The sequence below is a fragment of the Micromesistius poutassou genome (genome assembly GCF_964030765.1).
Source record: "Micromesistius poutassou genome assembly, chromosome: 21".
NCBI lineage: Eukaryota > Metazoa > Chordata > Actinopteri > Gadiformes > Gadidae > Micromesistius > Micromesistius poutassou.
This window is the reverse complement of record NC_140291.1, coordinates 9,496,468-9,519,409: the sequence shown is the minus strand read 5'-3', so window position 1 is coordinate 9,519,409 and position 22,942 is coordinate 9,496,468. Positions and strand designations below refer to the sequence as shown.

Sequence of the window (22,942 nt, the reverse complement as noted above, 5' to 3'; positions counted from 1 at the left end):
GTTAATATTCTGTCTTATAACACCACTTTTCTGGAACACGGGATTCGTTTTTGGTCAAACACGCTATTGAACAATGAAATGGGTGGATATCAAAGTCTAACTAATTCATCGTAACATGAGTTTCACATCAACGTTGCTCCAGACACACAGAGGCTTATTAATAACAAGGGCTGCAATATGGCCTCTGGTTTGGTTCAGGAATATCAATGCTGCTTTAGGGTTCTTCATAGTTTTGTTCACTGCTTGGGATCTGAAATATCCAAAGCCACCTTGGAGTTGAGCGGGTTCTTTCAAAAAGGGGTTTTGATAGTTTTCACTGCAGTAGATGGTTTTTCATTATAAAATCGGTAGGTTCAGATTTATAACTACATTATGCCAAAGCATACCTATTTACTTAGGTCACACTTGAGCAGAATCTCAGGCTGACTATATAACCGCGGTGTCCATCAGAGAACCTCTATGATGTATATTCATCACGTAAATAAAGGCATAGGAATCAGAACTAATTGGACATTTTTATAGCTGCATTCTCTATAATATTTTAATGGAACATGATGAAACAATGTTTATATAATATAATAGACTCTCTTTGTGCATGAGGCTTTTTCCCTTTGCTGCAGGGGAGACTGTGGTACTAATTAGACTGTTCCGGGCCGCATTCTAATTTTAACAACTGTTCCGTAATCGACTTCGCTCTAACGGAACTATTGGCGACAAAGTAATTAGAAAGGATCATTAAATAAGTTGGGAAGCAGTATAAAAATATCATTCAATATCACAAATTAGTTTGCTATACAACAGAATACCAGAATAGAGCACAGATATAATATGTTCAATTATAAGACTGGTGGCTTAAATCAAGCGATCTGATTGGTTCCCAACTGTTGCACAGTTAAGGGGGTCGCCGGACAACGCCCCTTAACTGTGGTATAATGAGAACATACCACAGCCTGTCGTGATCTATTGCTTAAATATAACTAATTTTTTTCATTTGTGAAACAACACAAATGAAACAAAACAAACATTTCAGCAGCATGAAAAGATCTGAACCCTCAATATAATATGAGGCAATGGTGAAGTATCCAAAAGTCTTTGTAAAGCGACAACATCCATTAATCTGGAGTGATAGCACCACCTAGTGTCGGTCAAACACAGTGGCATGTTGAGAACTACACTTTCAAATCTCCTTACTTTACACATGTGTCACCATACACAAATATTTACACATCATGGTTCTTAATGCTTCAGCTCTGCTCTGAACCATCACTCTGAAATATTGTTTTAGAGATGGTTCAAACTACTTTTATGACATGAGTCTGGTAGTAACAATCCAAATGTCATGTGGCATGTCATGTCATGTGCGTGAACTAGTGTGTGGGGCGTAAGGGATTATTCCTCTTTACACTTACACCGTGAACATTTATAATAATGTATAATACATTTAAATATTATCTTTGAATAGTTGTATTACACTCAGAAGCATATGTGTTTTTTCATGCAATTCACCGTTACAGTAGAAGATCTCTAATGTGTTCTAATTGGATCACAGTTTAATTGGTTCAATGAAATTCCCCATGTTAGTGGGTGATACAATAAAACCATGCAAAGAACCATAAGATACATGGGCCAGGCTAATGTTTCTTTCCCTTGGAGAAATAGCAACATGTCCCCACTAGAAGTGTATGAAGTGTAGATACTACTCACACACTTGTTTACTCCCAACGAGTAAACAACAGCGAGCCTATCCATCAACTGCTCTGAGGTTTATTGGGTAATGATTTTGAAATGAGAATGAGTAACCTTGGACTTAAAGGGAAGTTGTGTTAAGCCAAATATTACACGATAATATTCAAGGATCTCTTTCAATGGGGCAGTACAGAGACTCACGATCCCCTACTGGGTCGTACATTGGGGGCAGAAGAGCTATACTGCCCCCTTGTGTACACATGAATGCGACAGAGAAGTATAAATGCAGGTTGTGTCTGTGGGTCCCCGTGTGGATCTTTGCAGACATGTTCTGGTTCTGGTTCCACCAGCAGAGGGCTGAACCACAGGGAAGGGCAGGAAGACCAATGCACTTTTATGTAAATACGCTGCATATTTGGCTCCTCCCATATTGCATTTCCATGGACTTCACTTTCAGCCACAAAAAACACTTCCTGATTTAGAAGCTGCGTTTGAACAGACGTTGGCCGTGGTCAGTGAAGTGACCTAGTGGACACATGATCTAACATGTACTGGCCCCCAGTACAAGGGAAGACTGATGTTTGGAGGGTTTGGGAGGGAGAGATGTTGAAATTGAGGAATTTTGAATTATCTTACAACAAGTATATCCTACAACTGAAATCTAATTTTAGGTATACCAAGAGTAAAACACAGAAGAGATTCTGTTGAGATCTGGTACTGGTAGGTTTCCCGGTTCTGGTGGGTTCCCGTTCAAATGTCAATGGTACCCAAAATATTAGGCTTAATTTAAGCAACACTTCAGCAGCCTCTTCCCTCTCTACTGTGATGAGCGTGGTGTTCTCTAGTGTGATGAGCATGGTGTTCTCTACTGTGATGAGTGTGGTGTTCTCTACTCTGTGATGAGCGTGGTGTTCTCTACTGTGATGAGCGTGGTGTTTTCTACTCTGTGATGGCTCATATCATGAGCCAGCAGCTGCCGCAGTAAAAGTGATTCTTTAACAATAGTGATTCTTCTGTCAATATTTGCATGAAAAGGGAAAGTTAAGGTCGATATTGCATATAGTTGAGGAGGGGCCTGGAAGTATTTGATATGCTCAGATTGGAACCACTGCTATAGACAACATATCAGACATACAGAGAACAAAGGGGAGAGGGATAAAGAAAGCTGCAGCCTGCATACTCCCATATGAGCTTCCTATTTACTGTTATTATCACTATGAAGCAGCTAGCAGCTGCACTCAATAGGTCAGAGTCTTCCTGCTTCCTAGGGACACAGGAAATGATGCCACTCTCCAGAGTAGCCCCTGGATTCTAATAATCATGTCACATGAGAACGGCCGTGTCCCAATTCAGGGGCTGCGTCCTTCGAAGGTGTGGCCTTCGTAGACCGCGAAGGCCACACCGAAGGCCAAACGAGCGTTGTGGAATGGGACGGTCTAGCCTACGGAAAATTTCTGGATTGCGTAAGCAGCCGTTAACGTCCTTTACCTTGCGTGACCACGCGCCGCTCCTGTCTCATAGCAACCCTGACAGCTGCAGTTCAAACCAGACAGCGGAGGAGAAATATGGAACCAGAAATCATAATTTTATTTGTTATGTTTTATCTTTTATTGGAGGAGTGGGAGAAGATTCACCGCCGGGTGAAGAGGAAGAGAGGACGTTGGCTTAACGTTAATTAGTTTAACGTTATATGGCTAGCGTTAATGTCATTGAACTTTGACAATAAAGTTACATATTTAAAATGGTCCCAACCTTACTTTTATATAATACATAGTTTACATAGTTTACATAGTTTTGTCATTAAATATGTATTCGCTGCAGCTGCCGCTTCCGCTCTCTCAAGCTCTTTATCCGCTTTTGAGGCTTCTAAACACATTGAGAAAACCATTCCGAGACATGTAACACAAGTTGGTTCCTTACGAGACACCACCGTGCTTGTTTAACTTGTGTGGAAATAGTGTGGCGAAATAGTATAAACTTTCGTTTTTGCATGTAAACACTCACCGCAGATTACCCCGTGGACAGAAAGATCTTCTGAAGAAGATCCAGAAAGCCGATAGCAGAACGGATGCGCGCGGATGCACAGCCACTGGGCTAATGGCTGGGAGCGCATCCGTTCTGCTATCGGCTAGTAAGGGCTTTCTGGATATGTCCATGGAGTAATGTGCGGTGAGTGTTTACATGCAAAAACGCAAAGTTTATACTATTTTGCCACACTATTTGAGTTAAACGAGCACAGTGGTGTCTCGTAAGGAACCAACTCGTGTTACATGTCTTGGAATGGTTTTCTGAATGTGTTTAGAAGCCTCAAAAGCGGATAAAGAGCTTGCCCCCATAGGTTAATGTTATAGCAATTCCTTAGCGCCGGCAGCCAGTGCAGATCTCTGGCTTGGTCTAATCAATTTTCGTCTTTTTTTTTTTCTAAAAAACAATTTTGGTTTTTAGCTTCCCTCAACACTGGGTGACCCTCAGGAAAACAATAATGGGGTTAAAATTGCCAGAGTTCTCCTTTAATCAACTAAGGCCCCGTTTACACGAGGACGCTTGCTTGACGCTTGGCTTGGTCATTGCTTATAATGGTTTATTTGTTTCCCAGTATCATTTCCTTAATTTAGAAGACAGTTTTGTTCATTTTTTAATTGTAAAATAAATTAAATAATTTTTTGAAGTTGAGAGTTTTTTAAATTATTGCTAGCTGAAATTGCCTGCTTTACCCACGGCTCAAAATAAAGAACAGCCGAGACAATATCCTTAATTCAAACATGCCATTTAATTTGGCCTCAATTGGCTACAGATGCAAACTTGGAATGAACATGCGCAGGGGATTTCTAAAGGTTACTGTACAGTGGCGGAGACTGCAGGAGCTGAAACATCACTGCGGTAGAGCTAAGAAGGTTCTATGAGCGCTTCAGACCAACCTTACCAACGAACGACGTACGAAAGAGATTCGTAGCAAAGAACGTTTCAGGAAACACGCAAAATATTAAGGTAGAACTTAAAGAAGAGGTTACGAATACTGGCGCTTTTGTGCATGGTAAGGTAATGTGCGCGGTGCGCCAACTTTTTTTATGAGATAGAGAGACCCCCTTAAAGTTGAAAAGATCATTCGAACCCTTCACCGGCAATTTTGCCTACCATCGAGTTCACTCACCGTGTGCCTAATGCTTTACAACATTTCCACCCGCTCCATCAATCAACATATTTTTAGGCTTCAGTGAACTATGCTATGCTAACTAACTATGCTAACTATGAGAAATCTAAGAACTTTTCATGCCATTTATTTTCCTTTTCTTTGAAGATAGGCCTAGTAAATGCAGTCAGAAGGTCCCGGCTGCCTGCCGAGAAACTCACCTGAATGGAATTTATGTGGCTGACAATTTCCCATGCAGCAGTATCTTATTCATTGTGACAAAGACATCACTATTAACTTTACCATGGGTTTTTGCAAGTTATATTTGGGTTCTTGGGAAATTCTAAGATATATTTATTATATAAAAAGTCAATTGTTAGGCCTACTTTCTCTGACATAAAGGGAATTACAAAAAAAAAAACAATGCCAAGAATTATATGACATACTCTGGCCGCAAACTCTGCCCGCCTGTACCACAGCGCCAGAGATAGACCAGTCACCCATCTGCTGGTTCCCGATTGAGGTAGAATACATAGATTTGTATAAAAATGGGTTGAGAAAATATTCACGATAACAACAATAGATAGCAATTCATTAAATTATTTTATTTGCAACATTTAATCTTAAACCCTTAGGGAAAATATAGGCTGTTTGTACTTCATATGTACATTTATGATAAAATCGTGCAGACTAGGCTTGGCGGAACCTTCTGATGGTACACTTGTTTCCAACAGATGGACTTTGGTCGGATAAATTGCCATGGTTACTTAGCGGAGATTCCCTTAAGTCACATTAATGGAACGGAACTCTAACTGAAAGTAGCAAGGCCCGGCTTTGCCTTTAGCTTGGTTGATGGAATACCTCCCAGGTTAAACCAGCCATCTCCACAAACACTCTGGGAGAGTTATCCTAAATGGCAGAATGGAGCACCAGGCCACATATCATTTACTGCCATCTTTACAATAGACCGGATTTCTAACACCACCAATTAAAGTCACCTAGGTGGAGGGTGACGTGTAGCAGGGACTTTACTAGTGTGTTTTAATCAGACCCTGGTACAGTGAGACCGCTGACGACTGGTTGGTGCTTGTGACAACGCAACAGCTAAACTAGACAGAGTCCCCTCTGGTGTTTCCACTTCTGCTTTACATTACATGCTGCTTCCTACACGCCAGTAAACCATTATTCTGTGAGTTCTGCTTAAATTAGTGCACTGCATCACTTTTCTTCTGACAAAACTGCAGATGCTTTTACATTGGTGTTTGATGGCTGTTAAACATTTATTTGGGCTAAAACTGATGCTACCGCTGCCTTTATATGACCGTCTGGGAGAGCTGAGGGAAAAGGGCTCTCTCCTGCAGGTCTTTTCCACACCATGACACCCTTTCAGTGATTTATGTTATAATGCAACAAACTCCTAAATAATGAATTGGTGCCTCCCACTCACTGAGACCGGTTTACACAGCGGCAGCCATCTTTGTTGTTGTTGAAAACACCTCGACAGCACTCCTCTGATTTATCCCGCCTCATGCTAGATAAATGGTTGTGATTAGTGGGTCTATGTCGTACCGGTCAGAAATATTTGTATGGGAGGGGAGCCAGACCGTATCTGAGGAGCCAATGAAACATGAGCTGGTGAGACTGGTGCAGTCCCCAGGCTACAGCATCATAACAGGGGAAGAGTCTCCTCCTCTTCTATGGTTAGTAACTTTCTTATCACCCTGACACAAAACCCACCTGCCAACCAGGGCTGAGCCTGAGTATTACAACATCTGAATGTCCGTTCGTTAAGGCGCTATTCAAATCTCAATTCAGTATTTGGATATTCATCTGGTTTCGATGAAGAATTGTATACAATAAATATTCATGTTTTTTAACGTCTATGCATATTTGGGGACATCGGGCAGAAGGCTAAGTTACATGTCGTCTGATTATCACAGTGATGAAATATATATGTAATGGCGCTGGACGTCTGAGAACACCACAAAGCTCCACCTACTACTAATAATTTAGTAATAGTAATAACCTGTTGGTTATTTATTAAACATGAATAGAACAGGAAGAGATGTTTTTCCTTCATGGCAATCCCACCCTCACAATAGCGCCTATGTGATTCATCACAGGGTAAATAGCCCCCGTCCAACCGGGAAACTCATTTAAAATGTATTTGCAAACTGTTCAAACCCCCTATTTGGTTTGTGATGATTTGAAGTAGGCCTACTCTTGTGTATTTGGAAACTTCTAGGCTGCATTGAAGCTCTGTGGAACCAGGTCGATCTCAGACTGAATATCCCAAAGCCACTGACATGATATTGTTGTTTTGCTATATTGCGTTAACACTTGTTTTACCAATTTTACCACTTTAGAAAACGATCAGTTGATAAAACCTGATTCTGCAGCAGTCACATCCCCTGCTGCATTTACAGGCAGTAAAAGATTTGCATTATGAATGGACCCTAACCCAATATTCTGATATTAGTTTGGAAACCTAACGGATATCCAAAGCTTAGGGTGGATGTTGGTATTCCCCATACTGGGCCCACTGGGTCTAACTAACTAAACTACCAGTTACTCTACATTGAGAGAAGCTTCCTTACACTGATTAAATGTAGCAAGCTACAGCAACATGGGTGTGTGTGATGGTTAACTAATTATATTGTAGTATTTTAAACTGAATCACACCTTATGCCAGTACAGCAACATCAATGATTGACAGCCTCACTTTTCCTGTCAGCATAAATCCTAACAGAGGCAAGAGTAACCAAGTTTAAATGCATTCATTTCCGTGCTTGTCAAAATCACAACAAACCTATTAAATCCATGTACTGAATAGACAAATAGACGAACAAGACTTAAATCTAAAAATATATTCCCTAAGAAAAATGCAAGATGCCAGAGAAATGTTTGCCATTCCTTTCGAAGCTCATCCACGTTAACAGAGGTGACTGCTGACTGATCACTGTTAAAAAAAAAAAAAAGGCCGCCTGCAGGCATGTCTAAAGTCAGGCTTGATTGACAGGTCCTATGATACATGGTCCATGCTCCCAGGTTTGACAGGCAGGTCCCCTTGATGTTAACCTCAGCAGCCTAGCATGACTTTAATGCATTAGAAACCGCCTTTCAGCTATTCGTTACTAACTACTGGTCTGCCAACAAACGTGATACAATTGAATTACAATTCAGGATTTCTCCATTCAGTGGGTGTATAATAAGATATGCAAATGATGTGACGTGAGCAGCACTTGACCAGATCGCTAATGCTGTTGGTTAACCTGAGGGACAAATAACAACCTAGAGCCACACCACTCATCACGTCTCCCGTCCTGACAGCAGACGTCTCAAAGACTGCTGCTCACAGAAGAAACGTACAAGACATGCATGTAACGGTTCCGCTTCTGTTGTTAGCTGTCACGAAGAGAGGTTAGCCATCCGGCTAGTTGGCTTCCCCATTCAACCTAACCTGCCGTTAGCTCGGCTGATAGCTGGTTTAGCCGAGCAGCTAACAGCTATCTAGCCGGATGGCTAGTTAGCTTCTCCATTCAACCTAACTTGCCCGTTAGCTCGGCTGTTAGCTGCTCGGCTAAACCAGCAACCGTCCAGGTAGGCGCTGCTAGGTGGGCAGCTAACAGAGGTTTCCAGTGTACTGAGCGCAGACAGTGACAGGTACAGAACGACCGCTGACATTCAGCGTTTAGCCTCGATTCCCTACCGAAGCGTTGGACCAACACACGCCGTGTCAGTGCTCTCGATCTCCTGCAGGATCCGTTCGTGCTCCGTTACACACTCCAGGGTCTCACTGTCCGCCATGATGGTTGTGTATGTGAGCATCGCTCACCTCAGACCTGACAGAGCTGCAGCAGACACCTGCAGTACAGAGAGCCGCCGCTGGGGGCAAACACCCGCACTATAGAGAGCCGCCGCTGGGGGCAGACACCCGCACTACAGAGAGCGGGGAGACCTGTTGGGGCAGACACCAGGGTAACAGATACCTGTCTGTGGGTTCAGACACCAGGGTAACAGATACCTGTCTGTGGGTTCAGACACCAGTTCCTAATTTCTAGATTTCCCTATGGTCTCCGCGGTAAACGTCACAACGCTTTGAACTGTGGGTAATTCCCTTAGGTTAAGTCTGCACTGATGCAGACTCACAGAAAGGGCTCGGTAAGTGTGGACTCAAACCCTCACGCCCTTTGAAATTCGACATTGGGACAGCCCTAAGGCCTTACTAATTTCATGAGAACACGCAGCAAAGTCTGTGAGTCTGGACTTTGGGATTGGCCCCATACAGTCATCTAAAAACAAACACCTCTTATTACGTTTGGTCATTTAAGGTTCAATAATGATGTGTATTTTGAACTAAGCTTTCGGTCAGCCATTTATGCTGTCAACATTTTATAAATCAACAGCATTTCTCAAAATCATCAACAATGGTCTGATTTATTTTATATTTTTTTGTTTTATGAAATCTTGATGTATAGCCAACAACAAAATACACAGTCTTGAATGCATTTATATTTTCGAATGAATTACATAGAAGGCCTACATATAAGAAAATAAGTGGGCTGGAATGTGCTCAATTTACTATGTTGATATTATTATTATTATTATTATTAGTAGTAGTAGTAGTAGTAGTAGTAGTATACATAAGTTGTAGTAGGCTAGCAGTAGTATACATTAGTAGTAGTAGTAGTAGTAATAGGCTAGCAGTAGTATACATTAGTAGTAGTAGTAGTAGTAGGCTATCAGGAGTATACACTAGCAGTAGTATACATTAGTTGTAGTATTAGTAGGCTAGCAGTACTATACACTAGCAGGAGTGTACACTAGTAGTAGTATACATTAGTTGTAGTAGTAGTAGTAGGCTACCAGGAGTATACACTAGCAGTAGTATACATTAGTTGTAGTAGTAGTAGGCTAGCAGTAGTATACACTAGCAGTAGTATACATTAGTAGTAGTATTGTGGGCATATGACCGGTGCGGCCTGAGGAGATTCCTGAATATAATTATACATGTCTCTTAGCTGGTATAAAATAGGCAAATCAAATCTACTCTAACTGATGGATTTAGAAATGAAAGGTTATTATATATGTCAGTATCATTATAATATTGTAAACTATAGTCTAGTTATTGCTACCACATACAATTTACAGGTGCAACCACTGATTCTAGTGACCACAGTTGATCCAATAAATGACTACAGAGCAGGTGAAGGCTACCTTAAGGTGGTTCCAAGTGGCAGATCAACAGACTCCAGGTCAGTGAATATATTTCCATATCCTTTCTCATCTTCTTCTTTGATGTCCTTTTCCCTTTGAGTTGGGGGAACAGGTAGAGCTGTGTTCCCTCCCTCCGTCTCCATGCCTGCTGTGAATCTTCTGTCCGTGGTGGGTTATAACGCAGGGAACTGCAACTCTGCTGCTAAATGATTCAGTAAGACGAAAAGCAACTCCTCGGTGTGTGTGTGTGTGTGTGTGTGTGTGTGTGTGTGTGTGTGTGTGTGTGTGTGTGTGTGTTTTAAATTCCAGGGCAGGACACCTGCTTGTGTCAGCAGAACGAGTGGCAGCAACAGGAAACAGAGAACTTGTGACCAACAGAACTTTGACTCCAACAAAGTTGGCTGAAACAGCACTCTGAGATCAAAGATGGTCAAGTACAAAAACATATTCAATATTCATCACACTCATTTGATTATACTCCATGTTTTTCATAAGGATAATAGGGATTTATCGTTGCATCAGCATTCATTCATATTATTGATCAATATGTAATTCGTAATATTTAATTAATCATCCATATAAATGGATAATATTTCATTCAAATTATAGTTATGTTACCAATACATTCTGACTATTGTTTATTAATGTATCATCATTTAGTCAATAATTGTTGAACAAAAGGTGGCCACAAGATGGGGATGTTTTCCTAAATAATCAACCGTTGTACCCAAACATGGTTAGCCTCCTGAAACCATCCAGATCTCGACAGTTTATTGTTCTCTCTGCAGATGAACGTCAATATCAGGATCTCACCATCTCTAACCTTATTTATTATTTATTTATTGGATTTATTGGATTATTTGGATCATTGTTCTTAAAATTTGAACTGTATACTCCTTGTCCAGCCCATTGTGTTCTCTCTGACACACTCCTGTGTCCTGTCTGTTGTCTGTGTGTACATTTTTGTTTAGTCTGTGGACTGCTGAATTGAATTGCCCTCCGGGATAAATATAGTTGTTTGAACTTGAACTTGAACTTGAACTCACAAGGCTAATGTCTGAATACCTTTTGGGAATACTCTACTGATAAATGTATATTTATTAGAGCAGTGGTTCTCAAACTTTTTACCATGAGTACCACCTTAGAAATGATTTGGCTCTCCAAGTACCACCGGAATTAAAATAAAGTTTACAAAGAAACTTTTTATTTTATTTTATTTCTATGCAGTTTCACACGTATGCATAATCTTTGACATCATAATATTTAACATGCAAGTGTAGTGGTGCCTGGTTGCTGCGGGGGAAAATCAGCTTTGCGCCGGGTGCAAACTAGCAACGACACATGCGTCGGTGTAGAAAGTCAATTGCGCCGGGCGCAAGATAGGGCCCTTCTTCTGTTTGGCGCACATGGCTAATTTGCATACGCGCACAGGACTGTCGGAATGGGAACATGTCGGACTGGCAGCATTACTGGGGCGCGATTACGGGCTGGCGGAGTTACATTTAAAAAACGCGTTCAAGTAAAAATAAATAAGAAAAGCGGAATCAATTTGTGGCGCTCGTTGTTCAATCTGTGGCGCAGCGCCACACATTGGCCTTTTTTTGACGGATTTTTGACGGGGGGGGCGAGCGATCAGGATTGTTATTGTTGTTGGATGAGTGGCGTGTGTGTAAGCAGGCAAAAGCGTGTGTCACACGGTGAACCCGTGAGAGTTACGGTGAACCCAGCTCTGCTTCAACTTAAAAAAAAAAAAAATCGTTCATACTCCGCGTACCACTAGAGAACGCTCGCGTACCACCGTTTGAGAACCACTAGGATTTCATAAATGAGCCCCTGGTGATTGGCTGGCTGCTTGTGGCCCCAGAACCTTCATATATCAAGAGCCTATCTTTATCTGAATATTAGGAGCTCCATCTGACATGGTATGATGCAATATTATTCTGATAATTATGTAAATTAATGTGAGACCATGATGACTTGTATGTCTATCAATAAAGCAATGAAAACTAAGATAAAAAGTACTTGTACATTGGTACATTGGTACAAGGTGCTTTAAGAGTTAAGAGCTATCATTTGAGCTGTTAGAGATGCCATAGCCACATGGAAACCAGACAAATCAAAGCTTTTTATGGGTTATGGCACTATAATAAAGCTTATATAAAGTATCACTCTGTACTTATATTTTTTGACTTTTGCTTTTGTCAATTTTAGTAATACAAGTTTCGGTAATATTTTTAAAATAACGTTCAGTTATTATTATTTTTTTAAGTTTAAATTAAATTGTATTGTATTTGTATTTCCCTCAATCACAGGTACAGTCTCACAGGAACACAGAGTGGGGGATCCCACCTTCCAGGGATGGTCAGGGGTGTAATGGCTGCCATAAATGACAGAGTAATACAAGCAAGTAAAATGGACTGCATTTATATAGCGCATTTTTTGTAACCAGTGGCCACCCAAAGCGCTTTACAATATTGTCTGACATTCAGCCATTCATACACACATTCACACACCGACGGCGGCGTCAGCCATGCAAGGCGACAGCCAGCTCGTCGGGAGCAGTTAGGGTTAGGTGCCTTGCTCAGGGACACCTCAACACTCAGCTAGGAGGAGCCGGGGATCGAACCAGCAACCTTGCGGTCACCAGCGCCGCTCTAGCCCCTGAGCTAATGCCGCCCATAAGTAAAAAATCATGACACTTGATACTCAGCTGATACTTAATTGATACTTAGTTGATACTTAATTTATACTTAATTGATACTCAGTTGAAACGTAATTGATACTCAACATATACTCAGCTGATACTCAGCTGTTACTTAATTGACACTCAGCTGATACTGAACAGATACTCAACTGATACTCAACTGATACTCAATCTAAACGCCAATGTGGTCCATACGTAAAGTGCTGCAGTATCAGACGTTGTAAAATGAGTAGGCACTTCGTCATCTGCTGACAGAGAGCTTTAACACATTCCCTTTGATTTGCAGTTTCTCAATTCTTATTTCGGTGGTGGGTGAAATAATGTTCCACGTGTATTTGTAAACATATAAACATGGACACATATACACACAAGCTGAAGCCCAGGACATTTGTCTGACTTACAGGAACTGATACGCAGATGAACACAAGTTACACAATAGAACGACAAAGCAACCGACACACATATTCAGACGGATAGACAGATTGTGTACACAAGCACATGCACAGAAACACATGCACACACAAACATACACTAACACACACACACACACACACACACACACACACACACACACACACACACACACACACACACACACACAATGAGGGTCAGCTTTCAGGCGGATACCCTGGCTGTCAGCAGCTATAGCTTAACACAGCTCCAGAAAGAAAGGCAGGAAGTAACCACAGGGCCAAAGGAAGCCAGACGACCCAAACCTCTGGATGTGCAGCCTGCTGACCTGGGCACCTGGAAACGACCCCTGCTCCCCGCTGAAACTGGAGCCTTTCTCCTCTCTTTCAAATCGACTCTTTATGTTTTATGAACATCCTTTGTTTGTCAGTAAAAAAGCTGAAGAAACTACCGCCATGGTTTGGAGTCCTGATGTCACAAAGGCATTAACTAGCAATTACTTTTGGTTTAGTCGTGTTGCAGAAACAAAGTCAGAAAAAAGCAAGCAATAGAAATTGAAGTACCAAAAAGCACATAGTGCAGCACAAACTATAGTTAATAAAACAACTGAACAGGGGGCACAGTAGCAAAATACTAAGTATTAGTGGTAGTGCATTCCAAAAATTATAGTAGATATCGTATCAAAGTGCTTCTGTAAATTCCACCACACTTTCTAAAGTTCAATAGCAATGGTACAGCTCAGTGCAAGTACTACTGCTGTGGATAACAAAAACACTTTCTACGGCCAACACAAAAAAGGCCATTTACATTTGAGTCCACCTGGCAATCAGCAGAGCTGGGCCATTAATGATCCTACTGTTTCAAATGTCTTCTGTCTTCTCATATGTCTTCTGACTGGAACAAATGGGTCCAAAATGGACACACAGAATTCCAAATCTCACTTTGTTGATGTGTCATTTGAAATAACTCAGTCCCACTAAAATAAGTCTATACCGGTATTTTTAAATCATATCACTAGTCATCATCTTCATTTTAACACTGCATTGTATGTCAGACCAACTATCTGTATGCAATAAATAATCGACTCAATTGACCAATGAAAATGACAGATAACAGCCAAATAATTCAAGATTCAATAGATCTTACTGCTGTTTGCACAGAAACAACCGTTGTAAGTCGCTTTGGATAAAAGCGTCTAATAAATGCCCTAAATGTAATTTATTTATGAACATCTCAGAGTCTAGCTTTGAATTAAAAAAGGATGTAAATACTATATACTTATCTCTTTAAAAATAAAAATACACACTAAATGACATAAATATACATAAATAAAAAGTATTAAGTATACAGATATTAATAATAATATCAGAAAATATTGATTATCAAAATCATAGTTATTAATAGTAACAGTAATAATATTATAAAGTAAGCATAACAATAATCATAACAATATTGACAGTAATAATATTACTAATACTAATACTAGTACTACTAATAATAATACTAATACAGATACTAATACTAATACTAATAATATATTTTCAACTTGTCAACAGTCAGAAATGTCCTGACCAGGACCAGGATTCATTGACAGATATTCTCAAATCAACGACATTTGAGTTGAAATGCTTTTGTACATTTGAGGGAGGCTAGCCATTCCTAGCGGCATAAAAACAACATCATTTTTTTCCAGACCTCTGTAAATCATCCTAAATAAAATACACACAGAAGCCTGTAGAGGGAGACATTAATAGCAGGTGGGTCATTTTCTGAACTTTCCTCCTCAACCTTGGAAACAACTGTCCTGTATTCCATCCACATTCACAGTATTTCTTTGTTTTTCTATTTTCTAAATAGTTAGCCTGTAAGATCAGCTAGGCATCAGTGAGTTTCAATGAGCGCGACGCGGCCCCGTACTGCCGTCCCACTGCAGAGCAAAAGTCAATCAAACATATTTGATGCTTGATGACTTCTATTCTCATTCTCGCTGCCTCATCATTGTGGTGTCAATGCTTTGGTCCAACCATGTGCATACAGCCAGGGGGCAAGGTTAGGTACCGTCTGTTACATCACATATTCTGCATGAAGTTATTTATATTATTTATTATATTTATTTATTCACATTTAACCACTATGGAAAGCAATAAGTATGCTCTGTCTAATTCTCCCCAACTTCGGTGGTCTACTCCTGGTGGTCTACTCCTGGTGGTCTACTCCTGGTGGTCTACTCCTGGTGGTAGTGGTCTACTCCTGGTGGTAGTGGTCTACTCCTGGTGGTCTACTCCTGGTGGTAGTGGTCTACTCCTGGTGGTAGTGGTCTACTCCTGGTGGTAGTGGTCTACTCCTGGTGGTCTACTCCTGGTGGTCTACTCCTGGTGGTCTACTCCTGGTGGTCTACTCCTGGTGGTAGTGGTCTACTCCTGGTGGTCTACTCCTGGTGGTCTACTCCTGGTGGTAGTGGGGGTCTTTGTTTAATGCTTTAACACACACACACACACACACGCACACACACACACGTGCACACACACACACACACACACACACACACACACACACACACACACACACACACACACTCCACTCCAGAGCAATCCAGGCTCCCGCCTGCCCCCCCCCCCCCCACCCCCACGTCTCCTTTGAGTGGGCAGTTTGTTTGTTTTGAGGTGAAGAACAGTTCATGTCAAGTTCCCTCTCATCCCCCTTATAGCTTCTACCTCTCTCAGCTCTATAGTCTCCGTGTGTCCATGAGCCCACCATACCTCATCTCTGAGCAGTCGCATTCTGGTTCACTTTCATTTCAAACATTTAGGTGTAGATCAGACCAGATCATCAGAATACAGTGAAGATGAGAGAGAACACACACACACACACACACACACACATCCATGCATGTGCTCGTGTGTGTGCGTGCTCTTGCCTGCCTGTGATTGTTGTGAAATTGGCTGAGCAGTCATTTAAAATAGAGAAGTGAGAAGACAACACACACACACACACACACACACACACACAGCAATTCACAGCGGAAGGCTATCGTTGTCTAACAGATGAACATATGTTGCAACTGATAGGGAAATTCTCTGTCTATGCTGGAGAGTGTGGAGGGCAGTGTGAGGGGTAAATACGCTTTACTGCACTGATCAACAAAACAAACAGAAAAGGAACATTTCTGCAATTGTTCTTTTATTGTTTTACCTTAATATCTCTCCAATACAGTAATCCTCTCACCCCTTTTCTCTCTACCTCTATATCTCTCCCCCTCTCCCCCTTTCTGTTGGCCATGTTGTGCAGCTCTGAAAACAAAGTGAAACTGGGAGGAAATGATAAAACACCACTTCCTGTTAGCCCTGCTGTCAGAGATAACACTTTCCACAGACGACAAGAATCAAACAGGAACCACGGGAAGTATCCTCCAGTCCTAACCACCTCCACAACAATCGCCCTAACCCGGACCCCAGCCTGCCGACTGGCTTCTATTCCAACCTGCGGACCGGCTTCTCTTCCAACCTCAAGGTCACATGTACCCGTTGGTTGTGGATTGTCCCATCTACAGACACAGTCAAATGTTTAACCAAACCACATAACTTCTGTCTTAAAGAATTCTCAGTTGCATATATTCCTATTATCTTTATCCAAAATGAACTATCAAAAACTGCCTGGGTTTCCCCGATCCATAACGTGGTGTCCTGTCTGTGTGCTGCTGACCAGGGGTCCTTAACGTGGTGTCCTGTCTATGTGCTGCTGACCAGGGGTCCTTAACGTGGTGTCCTGTCTATGTGCTGCTGACCAGGGGTCCTTAACGTGGTGTCCTGTCTGTGTGCTGCTGACCAGGGGTCCTTAACGTGGTGTCCTGTCTGTGTGCTGCTAGCTGACCAGGGGTCCTTAACGTGGTGTCCTGTCTATGTGCTGCTGACCAGGGGTCCATAACGTGGTGTCCTGTCTGTGTGCTGCTAGCTGACCAGGGGTCCTTAACGTGGTGTCCTGTCTGTGTGCTGCTAGCTGACCAGGGGCCGGAGGCAGAGAGGAAACCAAGCAGATTAATGCTGCATTGTTCTCCCGCTTCGTTTTGTTAAAATAACATTAGGGCTGGAAAATCAGTCCAGCAATAGCTTCCTGGAGGCCCCCATTAATCGAGGTGGGGGGGCTTCAAAGTGTGATAAAGATATGTTTGACAGATGCAGGAGGGACAAAGTCCTCATTTTCTTTTTTGCCTTGCCAAAAACCAGAGAGAGGACACATCAGAGAGGGGAAGACAATATAACCAGACATCTGCGGACAAAATACGTCCCGTTGATCCTGAGAGTGAAACAACTCCTGGATGTTAATCACCACTGAGTGGTTATTAGATGCAATTCCACATATGCTGCAATTCCAAACCAATACAATATATTCAATCATTTTCAAGTTTAAAATGTGTGTGTGTGTGTGTGTGTGTGTGTGTGTGTGTGTGTGTGTGTGTGTGTGTGTGTACTCTGGGTATCTAACTGATCTTCTCTGATCCAGAAGCTTCAGACTCAGACTCACTTCATTTCTGTTTTGCGGAGCTCGTCGAATGAGTCTGTGGTGAAGCGTAGTCAAGCGCTCATGCATGAGCTCTCAGGTGTGAGAAAACAGATAGAAATAGAGAGAGAGGCAGAGAGAGATCTGGTGAGAAAGAGACACAAAGGGAGAGTGAGAGAGAAAAAAAGATAATTAAAGGTTGATTGACTTGATGTTTGCCATTTTCTCTTTTCATTGCATTACCTTTTATTTTTTTGCAAAAAAATCACAAACTCAGTCATTCAGGTTCTGCAATAGTGAACTCAAGGTTAGCTAAATACTGAAGAGCAGAGCTCGGCAAGTTCCAGCACTTGAGCACTTGAGTGTGCTCACAGACACAGACACACACACACACACACACACACACACACACACACACACACACACACACACACACACATACATTAACACAAACACACACACACACACACACACACACACACACACACGCACACACATACGCACACAAACAATCTCAGAATTGTGCTGCCTTACAAACATAGAAGTTAGTTTTTTTTCAATTGCTTGAACACGTTTTGCAATACTTGGCTCATTGTGTTAAAACTCAACACACAAGCAAATAAGACACAACACTGGGAAATATACCATTCACATCTGTGTCAAATTGAAACTCTGCTATCGAAACCTAACAATCCTTTGTCAAAATGTCACTCTGATGACAAAATGAAACACACATGCATCATATGAATACACTTTCAGATCAGCAGCAACACACTAGTCTACTTTATATAAAACACTGCAGTCTTCCATGCGCACTGTTTTTATTCATTTCCACAGAAGGCATGTTTTCACAACAACCAAAAGATCAAATAATCAATACTGTACATTGCAGTACTGTACATTACAGTGCAGTAAATTCAGTTTAAGCAAAAATAAACCAAAAATACTCTACTGTAAACTCAGAAAACCACGGGAATTGTGCGTGGGTGGGCTGATGGATCCTGCCGTCTGAGGGGTCTGACCACAGGACCTCATCAACATCACAAGCAATGTTTTCCCCCGCTAAGCATCAGGGAAAATATCGCCTTGTGTGCCGAATCCATCCATGGATTGACCATACCTCAATGTCTCCGCAGGCCTGTTCCATTGCCTGCAGAAGAGGCATGCGGACATGTGGTTGGCAGTCATATACGAGCCATCTCCAAGCCGGAAAAAAATATTCTATGGGGTTTAGAAATGGCGAGTAAGGGGGCAAGTATACGACTTCAAATTGATTATGGTTGGTGAATCAAATCTGGACCAGAACAGCCCGATGGAAACTAACATTATCCTAGACAACAACAAACCTGGGCAGCTCTGATCTGTCCTGTACAGCTGCATCATGAAGTGTTGTGTGAATGTGATATGAATGTGATGATATGTTGGGTTTTGTAGGGACCTATTTTTGCATAATGGTGCAGAAGCCCTTGAAGACTTATGGCGGCACACAATGAGATATTTCCCCCGCACTGCCCCCGGACGTGCAGCGTTACTGTATTGGTTTGCTTCTTTTTTGCAGTACTGTATATACTGTACTTTTATGTAGATACCATACACAGTAGTATGTCACAAAACTACCACTTTTGTTCCAAATGGATCATTAGCCACCCTGCTTTACAGTACATGTGATATGGTAATGTGATATACTACAGTACTGTAAATACTCTACATACATTCAGACTGTATTCATACAATACAGTCTGAGTAAAGTAGAAAGTAGAGAGTTGAAGACATACCTATTATTATTATTTTTTTATTATTACGGATGAAACTTTGAAACAGCTTAGATTGGGGTGGACTCTCTGCCCAGCTTCCCTCATAGTCAGGCCATGGTTTATGACATGGTCCAACAAATTTCCTCCTCTACCTGCCTCTTGCTCTCCCTGCATCCATGCTTGCAAAGTTCTCAAAATGGCTTAACTGAGGCCTTTTTGAAGCTGGCTGATTTGTGTTCAGTTTTGTAAGTAAGTGTTTTCATGTGTGTATCTAAGTATTTTCAATTACCCAATGTGTTTTGTATTTTGAATAGATGTGTTTTCCCAATGGTACGCTCAGATTTAATTTTTGAACGAAGTGTCTTATGTATGAAATAGTGTGTACCGGTAGTGTGCAGGAGCAAGTGTGTTGCAGAAAGGAGCAAGTTGCACAATTGCAACTAAAGTGCAAAGCAGCGCTTTTGTTTAAGGTATCGTTACATGTGTTATATAAGTATAGTTTCAAAAAATTCAAGTTGTGTTATTTTGGTCTAAGCATGTGTCTAAAGTGTTAAAGCAATTGGCAAAAACTGTAATCATAATTTCCGGCCCCTCCCAGTTGGAAAGGACTTGCTTGAACTCTGGATAATGGAGACTCCTGTGTTGTACTTCTATAGACCTCTCAAAAGATTCTCTAGATTACTCTACGCTTCAGTGGTGTTGGCTTCAAATAACCAAGTCATGTTTGGTTTAAAATACGGTTTGATGATCTTTCAGCTCTAAGATTCCTTACAGTTAAAAATACCTCTTACCCCTCAACAAATTCAAACATTTATTCTCACCAATAATTGCTTTAAATGTTGCTATTTTTTGCTCTTTGGGTATAGCACACCAACCCCCATACACACCCACTATGAAAAGGCTTTCAGTGCCCAGAAAAGACTTCATAAATGTATGTAACTATTAAAGATTTAATACTTACTGCATATATTTTTTGGGGAAATGTTTTTAAAATTTATTCTGAATGAAAACGTTTTATTTGGTAACACACACTTATGGTATTATGTGTCATACACTCACTCACACACACACACACACACACACACACACACACACACACACACACACACACACACACACACACACACACACACACACACACACACACACACACGCATTGAACAGGTTATAGCTAGAGGTCATTCATTATCTCTTCATGTGTTGAGTTTCAGTGCATCTATAACTCGGACATTCTATCTCTATAGCAACTATACTACTTGATGTACATTTATGGAAGTTTTATAATGTACAAAGACGTCACATTCAGTTAAAATTCACTTATTGCCCTCCAATAAGTGCCTGTACCAAATCAGAGTCAAATTAAACCACAGTGTACAAGATGATGAAAAAAAATTAAAAATGATTCCCAAAATTGATCAAATAAATGAATGAATAAAATGAATATAGCCTACATTTTTTCGCATTGCATAATCAAAGACAATAACAACAGCCAACCATTATATTTTAAAAACATCTTATTTATTTAATAATTCATGTGTTTCTTAGTTAAGAGTGTTAGTAAAAATGATGTGTTTCACTATTGATTAGATTAACATTTAATTGTTACTTGCTACAAAGAAGTGAAGGTAATTGTACGTTTGTGTCATAAGTTATGGCACCAGTTAAATGCATCACACACAGCTATATTCCCCTCATCCGGTGGAAAGTTGTTCTTTTTTTTCTTGAGTATGGGTCAGTAGTGGGAAAGAGACAGCCCCTATGAAGTCACTAGTGTCCCAAATGGCTCCTTAATTGAGTCGGATGTTTGCCACATTTGGCCCTCGCTATTTATTATGCGTCTGTGTGCTCTCGCAGGAGCCTTGTTTGAGCAGCTAATCATTCATGGACTCTATCTAAATTGGATCCTCAGGCAGAAAATCCTGTACACCTTTAACGGGCATCTGAACACTTTTAAAATGTCCGCGTCTCCCATTTGGATGGAGCCTAATTGAATAGCAAACAGCACACTTGGCCTCACACAGGCAGCGCTGAGTGATCCGTCCATAGCTGCTGCTGGAATGGAGCCCCGTCCCCCCCCCCCCCCGTCCCCCCCAGAGCTTTCTCCAGAGCTGCCTGCGGCCCTCAAGCTGCTGGGTCTCAGGATAAGTGTTATCTCACCGTAATGCCTCCTGCTCATTGGTTTCAGCCGTCCCTGGGATGACTCCAGGCCTTGGTGCTCGCTCTGTCCCCTCAGCAGAGGGGAGAAGGTACCACCTCAACCATCCATATATGATTAATACCTGGTTCATCCCAAAGGAAATTCACGTTTACCATTAGCAGCAAACACTGAAAGAGAAGCACCAATCAAATGAAATGAGATGAGGAGGAGATGAGCGAAAGAGGAGTGTGAGATGAGCAGTTAGAGGAGGGAGGACCAGCAAATCAAACCTCTGACAGCCTAACACGGCCAGAGCAGAACCATCATGTTGTTCTAATGTAGAGCTCATGTGGAATTAAGCCTCAATGAATTAGAGATGTTGTTGTGATGTGTTTCCTTTACACCTTATGAAGGTGACACATAAAGGCATTCGACATTCCCGACATTCGACATACGACATTCCCCTTGAGGCCAAACCTGTGGTGAGCTTGCCAGATTTAGGCTGTCAACGTTTTGTCACCTCATGTTTTTTTGCCGCACGAATGCGTGATGCCGTGTTAATCTGAGGAAATGGTCGATTCATGAACTATTTTTGTTGTCGGTTGTCACTATTCGGTGATGTGAGACGTAAATCAACTGAACGACCAAATTATTTGTTTTGAAAAAGTAGAAAGAACTTGACTCCGGCATTGATCAAGAGCGAAACTGATATGGTAACAGTTGAAACATCCAACACCCTGTTGTAGCTTATTCATGTTCTAGGTCAGAACAGAGAGAATGGCTTTGACCAAAGTGTCAAAGGCAGCAGAACAGAGATAGAAGCAGTGGCTCCTGACCCTGATTCTACTTCCTCTCCTGGTCCCACTCAGCGGGGCTGAAGCACCTCCTGTATTAATGACATGGTAATGGTACAGGATACACAGCCGACCCTGGGCTCCCTCTGTCGCGCTGCTAGCCCCTAAAAGGGCATTTCTCATGATGATGGCCCTTGAAAAGCCCACGAAGAAGATCCCTATAGCCAACACAGCAGACCCGGAGCCAATGTTTGCCGTCTTTCAACATACATCAGCACACAGCCGATTTAACCTCCTCAGGACAGCGGGGGGGGGTCTGTCCTCTCCTGTGAGCCCAGATTTATAGCCCTACACTGGGCTGATGCTCATGCACAGGAGATGCTAATGGGATTGATCAGCTCCTACAAGGCCCCCGCTAGAGCTAATGTATAACTGAACTAATAATACCTGATATCCACGTGTCTCTGCTACTTTAGGGCCGGACTCATAGCTCACCAAAGGCCCTTTCCACTGAGCGGTCATCGCAGGACCAACACTATCAGTGTCCATCACACCTGGACATAAAGGACTGGTCCTCTCTGAGGGGCTGCTCTGCTCCAGTCACTCTGCTAC

General features: G+C 41.7%; 1 protein-coding gene across 3 annotated transcripts in view; it reads right to left on the bottom strand.

The window, feature by feature from the left end:
• exoc6 (exocyst complex component 6) overlaps positions 1-8,625 on the bottom strand; it is a 43,434-nt gene extending 34,809 nt beyond the window's left edge. For all 3 annotated transcript variants that reach the window (XM_084485806.1, XM_084485808.1, XM_084485807.1), the window contains exon 1: positions 8,526-8,625. In XM_084485806.1, coding sequence (XP_084341932.1) covers positions 8,526-8,623 — 98 coding nt within the window. In that variant the 5' untranslated portion in view covers positions 8,624-8,625. The remainder of the gene's footprint in view (positions 1-8,525) is intronic.
• Between the last annotated feature and the right edge of the window lie 14,317 nt (positions 8,626-22,942).